This window comes from Sphaeramia orbicularis, chromosome 11, assembly GCF_902148855.1.
Source record: "Sphaeramia orbicularis chromosome 11, fSphaOr1.1, whole genome shotgun sequence".
Lineage (NCBI taxonomy): Eukaryota > Metazoa > Chordata > Actinopteri > Kurtiformes > Apogonidae > Sphaeramia > Sphaeramia orbicularis.
Window position 1 is genome coordinate 17739637 of NC_043967.1, and position 14484 is coordinate 17754120.

Below are 14484 nucleotides of genomic sequence, written 5' to 3' on the forward strand. Positions count from 1 at the left end.
AACAATCAGAGGTGCGTTCAGGTTAGGGTCATTTACAGGGATTCTTTACTGGACATCTATCATCAACTGGGCCTTCTAGAGCTTCTTATCACTCTGGCAAGAGATTAATTTATGCACATCAGTCCTTCAGAGATCACAAATTACACCAGTGTTTTTCAACCTTGGGGTCGGGACACCATGTGGGGTCGCCTGGAATTCAAATGGGGTCACCTGAAATTTCTAGTAATTGATAAAAAAACAAACAAACAAAAAACTTACTAATAAAAAATATATGTTGAGTTGAGAGAGACAATCACAATACATAAAAGACATGACAAACTGTGAAGCTGAAACTGGAGCACCGTGGTACTGTTTATCTTTCAAATGTTCATTGTGGTCAGTTTCAGATGCTGCAGCTCTTTCATAATTCATAGTTTGAGTTCTTGTTTGTTCAGTATTAATTGTCAGACTTGTAAATCCAAGCTGGACTGACTGTACATATCCTGACCAAGGAAAATAAAATTCTCACTTTGTGCAGTAATCTACACCTGGCTTTTCTGCCTCCGTCCATAATAATATACATTATATAGCCTAAATGTCATCTAAAATTAATGTTTATTTGCAACATAGTATAGCAAACTATTACATGATCAAAAACAAATTGATTTTAGCCAAAAAAAAAGTCTCCGTTTTGAATGTCTGGGGTTGCCAGAAATTTGTGATGTTAAAATGGGGTCAGGAGCCAAAAAAGGTTGAGAACCACTGAACTACACTATCCTTCAATGCAACTCCTAAAATGAAAATGGACAATGAATAAACTAAGTAAACTGAGCAAAAATACAGGATCTTGATGCTAACATCAAGTTATTTTTCAAACGTTTTTTCATCCGTGATTTACACCACATGCTCTAGTCATTTATATTTTCCCATATGATCCCAGAGCTTTTAAGATCATAATTTTCTCCTTGAATTAAATCACAAACCTCAGTAATGGAATTAGAAAGAAAGAGTGAGCTACATGGTAGTTGTTGTAGTAGTTGTTAGTAATTTTAAAGCTACAGAAATGATTGTAAAATGCAACTTAGCTTCTGATATTACTTCATACTTACATTTGTAGATTAGATTAGATTAAATTAGACTTTATTGATCCCACATTGGGGAAATTCACAGAATAAAGTGCAAGAAAAAAAATGCATAAACATAGTGCAAAAGACAAACAGTATAAAAATAGTAATAAGAGTAGTAAGTAATAAAACTCTAGACTATACATATTTACATAAGAATAGAACTACAATATGTCAGACACTACAGCCATTTATCTGGGACAAGTTGGGTATCAAAACTAAAAAAGGAGAATAATTTCTCTACAAAAAATGCCTCAGATGCTTCTATGATCAAAACTGAGACATAAAAGTGAGCCTAGAGCGCTCAGTGCCGTCTGGTGAAAACCCCAGACATTGTGTTCTCATGTGCTTAGTGAGGAGAGATCTCTTTGATTAGGAAGAATTACTGAGTTAATCTGACAAAGCCAACAGTGATCTCTTTGTCCTTGTCTGAATGAACACCACAGACCTGGAATGAACCCACGTAAGGATCTGCCTGGATACATGGATTTACACCAAAGACTCTGACGATACACGGAGGGCACCAAGTCCAAGAGAAAAAGCAGATTGTTCCCAGAGACACAAGTAGATGTTGATGACAAGATACTTATGAGGGAATTCAGTCAGAATCTGAGATGAGCTCTCTGACATAATCGCTCTTTATGTTAAAACCTGATCCAGTAACACTTACCGAGCATGCTTCCTGCGATGAGGATGTCAAATAGAGTGTCGGCATAGCGTCTGTAGTCCAGTCGTGACCCTGTGACATCTAGAAACTTGGCTACAGCGTCCAGGTCTCCACCCGCTTCATTAAGGCCAGCAACGATTGTGTCTCGGAAAACTGTGGGCTCAAACTTCTCCTTTTCATCTAGGAAAGAAGATCACAAGATAGATAAACAGACAGACAGACAGACAGACAGACAGACAGACAGACAGACAGACAGACAGACAGACAGACAGATAGATAGATAGATAGATAGATAGATATTATTCACAGAGTTTACATAGCGCTTTTACATTTCCTTCTTCCCAAGACAATACTGCTATATTTCTCTTTTCTTTTTTAAAACACTGCCATTACCAGTCTGTATTAAACTGCTTTTCCTCATCCTTATACTCATTAAAAACTGTACTTTATATATTCCTTCAAAATATTTTTACTTTGCTTTAATTCATTTGTTAAACCACCTGTGATTGAAACACACATCCTTTTTAGACAATGCATTCTTATATTCAGTTTTTTTCTCTGTACCCCCCTTCTCTCTGAAAACAATGTCTGTGTTTAATTTGGAAGTAAGTTATGTCTCACTCTAAATATTAGTCATGCTGTTTTAAACTGAATGAAATCTGGAAATTGTAGAATTGTAGAGCTTGTAATTTTAAAAAGAGTTCAGTTGTATGGTCTATACATCCTGCATTACACTGTAAAACCTGATGAGTTGAGTTTACTCGAACCGTTTGAGGAAACCAATTGCCTTAAACTATTTAAGTTGATTAACTGAAATCATTTTAGCTAAAAATAATATTTAAATTGAGTATAAGGTACTTAATGTTTTCTACTAATTCAACTTTACTATATAGAACTATATTATTCCAAGTAGTGTGTTGAACTTAATTATTTCAGCTATTTGTACTTATACATTATAGTTTGAATTTAGTAAAATTAAGTAAAACTAACTCATGTGTGATATTCAAAATCTTTTATTCTGCACTTCTCAAACACACACTTTTACACTCTGACAGCAGCCATTTTAGTCATTGTGTATGAGATTTTTCTTTTTTTATGTTAGCAGAACCAATAGAGTCTTTTAGTCTGCATTGGTATGTATTGATTTTTTACTGCTGATTATTTAAATGCATTATTCGTAGTTGCTTTCAATGATCTTGTATTTGTGCACTGATTTATTTATTTATGTTTGTCACATTGCACTTTGGATGTGGGCTGATGTCTATGGGAAGCTGCAAATGAATTGCCCATATGGGATAAATAAAGTTTTCTGAATCTGAATGTGAATATTTTATGCAGTCTAGTAATATAACCATGGGAGGTTGCAAGACTATATTTATATTCTTCTTGAGCTCTAAGGTAATTTTAAAAGAGGAAATGTGTTTGTGATACAATTGGAAGGGAGGACGTTCGCTCTATGAATTTCACTTATGACAGGTTGTGCTGTCACTTTACAAGAGCAAAACCTTCCTTTCACACTGATACTTTCATAGCGACAAACAGAAAAGACATTGTTCTGCCTACAGGTTTGACTAATGGTGTCACATTAATAAAAATAAAAATAAACATAAAAAGGCTAATAAACATTGTAAAACAGGCACATTAATCTAAATGAACATTAACACACACCCCCTTGAACCCCTGCACATAAAAAAGGACACAAAATGTCCAGTATCCACAATGAAACACAATAGAGCCGGCCAGTAGCATGTCACTGATTAATCAACATTGGCCAATATGTAAGCAATGTATTAACTTTGTTGCTGAGGAGATTCTGTCACTTGCTGCTCCTGTGTGTCTGTGCTGCCCGGGGAGTTAGAGGAATAGTAAAGAGTGTCAGTTTCATTTTCACTTCCCCAAATTACAGACACCCCACCCCACTCCGAAAAATACGGACCGCTGATGGTATATGACATGATATGCACCTTAGATGGTCAACAAACAAAAGAACTAAAAATAAAAAACGATTATGAATGTGTTTGCGTCTGTCTGTGTCTGTTTCTGTGTTTGCACGTCAGTCCTTGAGACCCTCCTGGGACTAACTTACTATTTGTGAAATAGCTGATCAGTGAAACACAGTCTGTTCAAAACAACCCCTCAACAACAGTGTTGAGGACTGAACACCAGCTGCTGAGAAGTGTGTCTGTGTGTGTGTGTGTGTGTGTGTGGGGGGGGGGGGGTCACCTGTGGTCCCTGTGGAAGTATGTGTTCAATCGTATGGGTTACCACAAACTGACTTTTCAATGTCTATGTAAAATTTTGTAAAGATGCACACATTTTTATTTTCTTATTGTAATCATGTCTTATGGTCAGTGAAGTTCACTTGTATTATTGTTAGAAATTCAATTAAACTTTAACCCCTCCTATCTAGAATAGAATAAAATAGGCTTTATTGTCATTAAACAGGTTGTACAACGAAATTGCAGGTGGTCTCTGCCAGCGACAGTGCACTTACATCTAAATAACAACACAATAAAATGCAGACATATATCAGATATATAAAACAGTGTGCAATAGAAATATGTGCAAATTAGAGATAAACCTACATATGAAGAGATAAATCTACCAATTAAATGTTATAATAAACTAGTTTTGGAGCTGGTTAAAAAGACCAGATTTGAGTATATTCTTCCCTTTCTTGAAGTATTTAATCCTTCTACCTCTGTACATCTTGTACTCACCCCTTTTCCTGGTCTTGAACCTCTGGCCTGTCAGCACTGGCTTCTGCTGCTTACCGGTATTCATACAAGTCCTGAAATCAGCAACAAAAACAAATATTCATGTAAATAACATATTCTCATAGTCATATTTTTGGCCACATTGTCATATCTGCATACAATGATGCAGCAGTGTTAGGAGAGTAAAGTTAAATAGATATCATATCATGTAACTTTACTAATGATATTTTACACAAACTAACAGATGTACAAGACAGATTTAATATCCGGGAAACCAGGAACTATTACACCGGTAGGACACACTAAACAGGGACTGCAGATAGATCTTATTTTAGATACATACAGCATAATAACTCCATCAAAGAGGTTATGCTTTTACAAATGCTTTCCTGTCAAGCATCCTATTGTTAATGTATATTCCTGATGACAGTGACTATAGATGATTAAGTCAGAAAAAAATCAATTCTTTTTAAGATCTAGTGCCACAAAAGTTGGAACAAAAGTCAAAACCTTCATTGTCATTGTCACTGTAGGGAAATTCAACCTCTGCATTTAGGTAAACACAGAAGGAGCAGTGGGCTGCCAGAGAAGGTGACCAGTGACCACCTCCAGATCTATACACCTTAGTCAAGTACACTGACAGGAGATTTAACTTAAAGGAGTGATATTTGCTTTTTTAAATGGAATTATACATTTTAAAACATTTCCCTATGGTCTACATAAACTGTGAATGCTATGCTTGGGTCTGAATTCTTCATTAATTCAACTCCACAGGTCCATCTTCAACCCTATTTCTGAGTAATGACACCAGAAAGGTCGTTTTGAGTGCTGGCCCTATAATGCAAATGAGCCCTCTCCCACCAGGTTGCTGACTGTGCACTCTGTCCCGTTCAGCCCCTTGAGTTTGTTAATACAACCAACAACTGAACATTTTAGGCAACTGGCTCAAAGTTTGGACATATTTTCTTCACCTTATATGTGCAAATGTCGTGATGTAACTAGTTATAAAATGCAACAAATTAAGAAGGAATTAAAACAGGTTGTAGAAAGCCACTTGATTTTTGTGAAAAGGAATATAAAGATAGCTTTGCAGCACCTGGAGGGTTCAAATTCAAACTTTTATGAACTATTTGGGTCCCCAAATACACAAATAAATGTACCAAAGACTAATAAAAGTAGGTTTTGCATAATATGACCCCTTTAACATACATGTTTTGATAACATGGGAAAATGGTGGAAATCTGCACAAAACAGGGAGAACATGCTGTGGTGACAGTACTAACCATTTCTTTGGATCACTACTTTACAGAATGTAAAGTAAAATCTCAACTGGCACTTTATGAGTTATTTATAGTTGAGCAAAAAAAATCATTTAAAGGCTCACTGTGTAATAGTTTAGTGAGATCTAGCAGTGAAGTTGCAGATTAACACCACCCTGATCCTGACATACAGTGGCCACTAAAATGATAAGTACTGCGTCTATTTTATTTTTTCTGGGCTTCTCATTTAAGGGGTATTAACTCTGGTCCACAGTCATTGTCGGTGACATAATGCAGCTTAATGCTGGATGTCACCTTTGGCGAAATGGCAAAAAAAAGGAGGAGAAGACATTTATTCTGAATTACTGTGGAAAAAATTACTGTGCAACTCCATGGACGGTGAAAGGTGACAGGGCTACCTCTGTAGATATAAACAACTCAGTATAAGGCAGTGGTTCCCAGCCTTTTATAGCTTGTGACCCCATTTTAACATCACAAATTAGACATTCAAAACGGAGCCTTTTTTTTTTTTTTTACTAAAATGAATTTGTTTTTGAGCATGTAATAGTTTGCTATACTATGTTGCAAATAAACATTAATTTTAGATGACATTTAGGCTATATAATGTATATTATTATGGACGGAGGCAGAAAAGCCAGGTGTAGATTACTGCACAAAGTGAGAATTTTATTTTCCTTGGTCAGGATATGTACAGTCAGTTCAGCTTGGATTTACAAGGCTGACAATTAATACTGAACAAACAAGAACTCAAACTATGAATTAAGAAAGAGCTGCAGCATCTGAAACCGACCACAATGAACATTTGAAAGATAAACAGAACCATAGTGCTTCAGTTTCAGCTTCACAGTTTGTCATGTCTTTTATGGATTGTGATTGTCTCTCTCAACTCACCATATATTTTTATTAGTAAGCTTTTTTATTTTTTTTATTTTTATCAATTACTAGAAATTTCAGGCGACCCCATTTGAATTCCAGGTGACCCCATGTGGGGTCCCGACCCCAAGGTTGAAAAACACTGGTGTAAGGTAATGAAAACACAATTCAGATTTTCCAGTGATTATACATTTGTGAAAAAATAAGGGCAAATATTATAATGCGTCAGTTTTTCCCAAATCTGTCAATCTTTAACAATGTCCATTTGAATCTGGCAAAAGTATAAAACAGTGTCATGGATCTCATTCAGTCCATCCATCCATCCATCCATCCATCCATCCATCCATCCATCCATCCATCCATCCACTGCTTCTAGACTTTAGAGCTTTTACAGTAAATGTACAGTAAAGTACCCACAATGCTTTGCCTCTGCATTATCTGTATAAATTATGCTCACTTTACCACTCAATAATGACACTTATAATGCATTTAAACTGCTTTTTCATGTAGCATCAGAATTAAGGGTAACACCTGAAAAACTACAAACTGTTTTTGTCTTTTTAAGAGCTCACTGTCGTCACTAAGGGGACACCGACCCCCCACACCTGTACCCAGACTCCACCCTACCCCACCTAGATTGGATGGGTGAGATATCGAAAACAACAACATACTCAACATTGTTTTGTATAAGATGTAAGAAATGGTCATATTGTTTTTTCATGTATGCAAAATAATCCCAACCATCTACATTACATATGTGTGATTTGGTCCATCCACAGTTTAACAGGACAGAACCATGTGGCTAAGTGATCTGCCGTACCTAAATACCAGATTATTTCAAAGCCATATGTTGTCATTTTATTCAGGAAACATATCATTAGTCTCATAGCGTAAGTCATATTTTTGGCCAAATTGTGAAATCTGTATAACTTTAAACTACTAACACTGCTGCTTCATTTTGCATCATTGGCTATGTGCTGAAAAAAATTTAGGCAATTATGCTATGAGGCTAATGATATGCAAACTGAAAATTCCATTCTTCAATAATGACATTTACGCTTTTTTCCAAAGCGACTTACATGGGAAAGATTAACAATTAAGATCTCTCTCTCTCTACTTCATTTGTAAAGCACTTTAAAACAACCACTATTAACAACAATACACTCCATAAAGTAAATAGAGGAGCTCTGAAATAAGTGGAAAGCTGGATGATAATGAATATGCTCTAGACACACAACAACAAATATTTTCCATGTACATTTGTTTGTCTGACAGTAGTTTTAAATAATGTGATTTTTGTAGTGTGTACTTATTATACTACATATGTTAAAAGCTTGTAAGTAACAAAAAAGTGCTTTACAAGTTAACTGTATGTGGTATTGGTTCATGGTCCATCAGTCGGTTTTATGAAAATCACATACAATGTCTCATATGACACATCTGTTGTGTGTGTGTTATTGATTGTTGTTTTAATTACATTTTATTGTATTTGATTAGTAACAAGTATTTCTTTCCCTCTTCTGTGCAGTGATGAATAATCTAGGCATTGAATGTTTTATATGATTAAAAAACAACACATGCATCCTAAAACTGATTAAATATTTCTACCACTTCACTCAGTTGTCTACAATGACAATAACATGATGACTGAAACATTTTGTTTCTTGCAAACTATACACTATTCCGTTGTTCTTTTTAAACATAAAAATAACAGTATCTTGTTGTAATTTTGTCAACGAGTAAATTATCCAGAAAAAACACAGATCGTTTTTTTTTCTTTTTTACTGGATAATACTCAAGTTAATGGTATGAAGTGCTAGTTATTAACACATATATTAGTGCTAAATGCTTATTGGTTGCAGAGTACTGGGTCAAAAATGTGAAATTCTATGAATTAATAAAAGAATGTTTTTGTAACCAAAAGGAATGTCTGTGAGCTACAAGTTCTGCTTCAAAACACTGCACATTAGAATACATTCACTTTTCAGATGTGAATGGTATGTGCCAAGATAGGAATGTGCAGTTGTGTGTTTTTGTGCTTTTTTCCTTTTAGCTTGTTTTAGCTTTATCTTCTTCATCACCCTGCCCCCCAAAGGGAGGAAAGAGGTATTGTTTTTGGTTTAGTTTGTTTCTTTGTTTGTTTGTATGTTAACACTCTAGCAGCAAAATTATTGGTTGAATTCATACCAAACTGGGTTTATAGATTGCCAGTGACCCAGAATAGATGTGATTACATTTGGGAAAAATAGGTTAAAGTTTACATTTTTTTCCCCCGTTTACTTATAATGGGTAAAATTTGCCTATGCTGTCGATGTCTATCCTGACATCAGCACACGCATAGACATGATGACATCCGCTGGATTGATGCCAAATTAAGCTACAATATGTACAAGGGGTGGGGTCTGTTGTGCCTGGCACCACTTGTTTCAGTTGTGTTTATATGATCCTTTACATTTATGCACCTCAAGGATGAGGTTCTGACTGGATGGCATTTTAAAATTGCTGTACATGTAACAAATAAAGCTATTCTATTCTATTCTATTCTATTCTATTCTATTCTATTCTATTCTATTCTATTCTATTCTATTCTATTCTATTCATGTGTATATCTATGTACATAACATGACATATAACACTTTATATCTTAAAAACATTAGACAGCCAGAAATGTTACAAAAGTTCTTGTACGGTTCAGCGCATTTATCTCTGAAGTAGATATTAAAAAAAAAAAAAAAAAAAAAAAAAAAAACAAGACAAAAAAACTACAAAAACCAGTGTAATCAGTCTAATGCTTATGACATAAGTGTAAACCTGACCAACCGCTTTCATTACCAGAACTCTTGAAGTAACAGTATCTCTAACAGCATCATTATAAAATTTATTACCAAAACTCATCAACCATTTAGATGAATCATTTGGAGATCCTTAAACAGCAACAGGTATGACAGCTACCTCAATATTCATTTCAAACTGTTCCTCCTTGGCTCTAACATCTAACACTTTACTATTTCAGCCTCAGCAGCAGATTTGTCTCTAATCATTGTGTGTAAAACAAAAATACTGTAGGTTTAAAACAGGCTTCTTACCAGCGGCGAGGTCTTTGTGCTGCCTGTGAATGAGTTGGACTGAGCTGACTGTCTGAGGCTTGTCCTGCCTGCTAACCTTGCGCTCTGCTCTATATATAGTGGGCTCATCCCCGCAGTGTAAACCTGCCTCTTACTCTTCGGACCAGGACATGTGTCATATTACTGAGGGAGTCCGCCTGCCTCGCTCCGTCACTCACAAATGCCTGTGTGTACAATGCATCTACAGGATCTTTTTAGACACAATTCATCATTAAAGAGGGACAGGATGTCACCGGGTCCACAGTAGGTCCGGTGTAGGGAGCAGGGACTGTTCATGTGCTCTGCCAGACAGTGCTCAGTGCTGCTGGCTGGGTCACGGATTACAGCACTTTCTAATCCACAACATCAATCCCTGTTGTCTGGATGTCGGTCAGCTCAGGAGCCGCACTGTGTGTCTGTTCACTGCCCACACTCACAAACTGACTCAGAACACGCACATGTACAAGAAAATAAAGCTAGAAATCCCAAATATTTCGAGCACCACCCCCAAGGTTTAGTGCAATATAGGTCACAGCTCTTTCAGTGACGCCATCTCAAGTCAAATGTTTCAGTAATAGACTTTTTTTTATGTTATTAACACATAAAGACCTAAACATCCACTGCTGACCAAAAGCATCTACTGATCTAAAATGTTTAATAACTGTTTAAACAGTAATCCTATCAAAACATGGAAATAATTCAGTTAAAATGCAGTTTTTCATCTTTTCATGGACTTCAGATATGACCCATTTGGACATTCAGAGGCTCCATAGTGAACATAGAAACACTGTTATCTTCTACAATATTGATTCACCAATAAAAACAAGGCTCATGCTGTCCAGGGTCGACAGCAAAGTTATATCCCCGAAATCCCCCCAATCCTCTGCTCCCTCAACCATTTGGAAGAAACACACCACCTGGTGTCAAAATATGACATCGTGTAAATTCAAAGTAGTGGCATGAAGAAAGAGAATTGTTAGACAATTGATATGAACTCAATTTGAGTTACATCGACCTGACAGTGGCACAATAATGGTCAGAGAACCACTTTTTTGCCACAAAACTCCACCTAGTGAATGAAAATGACACCATATGAACTCTGGATGGTAGTGAGAAAATGGACATTTGTAAGATGATCAAAATGAACCAAATTTGATCTCCATCAGCCTATTATTGCTTGATTTATGTAAAAAAAACAAACTGATTTTCAACTGAAGTGCCCCCATTTGGATGACTTATAGCTAATACTAACAGAGAAGCTAAAATGATAGGGTTCTTCCACTAGGTGTCCACTATGTTGGTTATCAAGGCATAAGAAATCCAACCAAATCTGTCCTCATTAACGTGTTCATATGAAGGAGATCTGGCGGTGGTGGTCGGGGTAAAACTATTATATCCCTGAAACTCTATTTCCCCAAAACTCAATTTTGGGATATAATAATGCAGTTTTATGAATGACAGTGGATGGAGATGCTTGTTGTTATGTTCATTAGTGATGTATTTTGTGGAAAAAATAGTTTTTTTCCTGATTTGATTGAAAAACCTTAGGATTTACTCTGAGCTTTTATGAACAAATACATGATCAGTAAATTAAATATGGGAAAATAACTGATTTTAACTGAAAAATGCTAAATACAGACAAATAAAAGTTGATAAATCCCTTGGGAAAAACAAAAAAATCATTTGGAAGTTGTGGCAAAAATAGCTGTGGGTCTTTAAGCATTAACATCTAATCAGCCCTGTGCAATTTTTGCTTGGAAACCCTAAGCTACAAAATGTTACATCATGATGTCTTCAATGATCAAAACCAATTACTGGCTTTTCTTCATTAGATGTACTGAAGGTGCATCCAAACAAACAGATTTCAGGCTCAAACTACAATACTACAGTATAAATGTGGCACAAAATGAACAAAAACACACAAATCATTGATCACAATTATATGTATAATCATTAATGATCATCTACAATTTCATTACTGTGACAGCCCCATAAATGTCAAGGCATTTTTCACAATTTCTGTCATTCAGTAACATTATTTATACACTGCTGCCCATTAAGTTGGAATGAAATATTTTTTTTATCTCTTCTCATGAGATGACTGTGACAATGTGATTTTTTCTTGATATATAAAGTGTAACTGGGACTCAGTGTGTAATCACTGCACTTGGCCAAAGGTGATTACTGATGTGTATAAATAGGAATGGGAGAGCCTATGTCATCTCTACAGGTTTTGGGTGTGTAGTCTGTGTTTTTATGCATTTTCACAGTCTGATTCTTTTCTTGATTTGTAAAATTATGTTTCAAACCAACACCAAATGGGATCAAAAAATACTTGCGTCTTGCCATTGTGATGGCAATGTGATGATTTATTTATGTATTGTTTTTTCAGAAAATAAGATCTTGTGTGGACCACCAGTAAAAAGGTGGGACTGCAGATACTGTTTTGAAAATAAATGGGAAATATCTCAGCCTGTGAACACATGAACTAACTAAATGTGCTAGATTACACAATAATAAACACCAGCTTTTTTCTCTTGTACCATGTAAAGTACTGTATCTACTGTTGTGACACTAACCTCATTATGTGGTTTTAAATCTGTAGGAACAAATAAATTAAATTCCACTTCCCAGATATCCATGATGTGAGTGAATGAAGTAGGTATAGGAACCCAACCCCCTACACAGTCGATGTTAACATTATTAGTGGATTACTGCTGCTCGTATCTGTTATCAGTCAGTGGTTTTGTACACTGTGTACTGAGAGCTTCTCAGATGAACAGTTGTTTACTCCTGATTCAACAGAGAGTGCACAGCTGAACTGAGGCTCACAGTCACGATGAAGCCAAGAGGACACAAGTGCAACTGAATTCAATGAGTGTGAGTGACTGAATGAGCTAAAGGGAGTATGACGGTTTCATTTCAAAGAGATAGTAGCAGCTCAGACACAAACCAGTAACACTTTTTAGTGTGAAGGTATATCTCTACTGAGAGGAAGAGTAGTTTTAAGATCGACTGCCTGCAATTGTACAAACAAAATCAGGAAAATCACATCTTCTGGTACAATCAACACCAAACTAAAGTGACGGAACAATTTCTTTTAATTTTTCACCAAAGAAAAAGAACATTAACTGAAGATATGAGTAACTGAGTCAGCTGTGGTACAGGTTCTGTACTTCCTTGAATTTTCACTTTCTATCATCCTCGGCTCATGCTATATACATTTTTAGGGGGTATTCATTGAGATAGACATGACTCTTACTAGCTTCCTCTTCTGTATTACTCAGTAAATGTCCGAGCCACTTACACTTCTGTTACATTTACAAGTATATTTGTGTAGGCGAGTGTTCTTCAATATCCATGCACATGCTGTAGTAACTCACACCTCAGACACGTGCTATTCTAGATTCCAGTACATGTGTATGTGTGTATGCTGGGGGATGGCAAGTGAAATCCTTGCTTAAAATAACCTAGCCATTATTAAAGTTCTGGGAAGTAAATCCAGGCAGCCAGCCTGTGCTTTATTCAAAGCTGGGATAATGTCAATGTGTGTTTTCTCAGAGGATAATAAGCAGGTACATTCAGCCAAATTCAGACTGTACAATATTTTTGTTTGATAAAACAGGCTCTATATTAGATTATGTGACTCTCTCCATATTGTTACAGACAGTGAATTTGGGACTGACTTATTCAGATCTAAGACCAATTACAGGTTTTCTTTATTTGCAAATTGCACGATGAGATAAGGACACATATTAGGAGATAATATAGTACAGTAAATGTGTTTCTGGTGCTGGTTGTCATGTGTTGAAAAAAAATCTTTAAAAAGAAAGCCAAAACAACTGCCGAGCTAATTGTGGATCACACACAGACACAGAGATGACAATGTGATCTGTCTAAACAATAAATGTATAACCCATTAAATATGTAAAACCCATCTGTAAATGATGTTCATCACAGTCTAGGCCTAAACAAAAACATTAAATACATTAAACCCAAATAAACATTAGGAAAAAAAAAACTGTACCACAGCCTTTGACCACATACAATGACTTGCATGAATAAGCTATAAACACTTCCTTGGTCATACTGTAAATATTCAGTTACAAGAAAGTTTACGTCAGAGGCATAACCCCCTTCAGTGTTTTCAGCCAAGCAGACTGTGCATAATAGAGTTTGTTCATAAACATGTGCACTAAATTGTGATAATTTTTAAATGGACAGCAGCCAGTTATAAAGTCAAACTGGTGTTTTAATGGCAAACTGAAGGTGCTGAGTGAAAACATTAGGTGTACCACACAACCATTGTACAAGGTTAAATCCTGAGTGTAGCTCAGTCTGTTTCATGACATTGGAATATACTTCAGGCTATAATGGTCGCTGATGTTGGACACTATCCCAGCATGCATTGAAACACTTTGCAATCCAGACCCATGAATGGACAGACACCATCACACTGTTCAGTGGGCAGCACTGAGCCTCTAAGCCACAGTCAGAGACAGCATGAACTACTCAGTTTAATGGAATTAAAGGAAAGTTGTAGGGGGTCATCCCAGTTGACACTGATCTCACGCAGGACCACAGTATCAGTACATTTGTGTACTACTCAGATGAGTAATTTTCTATCAATGTACACATTACGCTCTGACAAAGCTTTGCGAAATTACTGTAATATGAAAAATCTTGTATTATGGAAGTTTTCATAAATTTCTAACACTGTTTTGATGTTTGGTTCATCTT

General features: G+C 36.0%; 1 protein-coding gene across 3 annotated transcripts in view; it reads right to left on the minus strand.

Moving 5' to 3' along the window:
• bzw2 (basic leucine zipper and W2 domains 2) overlaps positions 1 to 14484 on the minus strand; it is a 31236-nt gene that overhangs the window by 15890 nt on the left and 862 nt on the right. For 2 of the 3 annotated variants that reach the window (XM_030147456.1, XM_030147454.1), the window contains exons 2-3: positions 4491 to 4561; positions 1774 to 1950 (exon numbers count right to left, since the gene is read on the minus strand). In XM_030147456.1, coding sequence (XP_030003316.1) covers positions 1774 to 1950; positions 4491 to 4554 — 241 coding nt within the window. In that variant the 5' untranslated portion in view covers positions 4555 to 4561. Of the gene's footprint in view, positions 1 to 1773; positions 1951 to 4490; positions 4562 to 9726; positions 9932 to 14484 lie in introns of those variants that run through there. The other variant, XM_030147455.1, reaches the window with a different exon arrangement.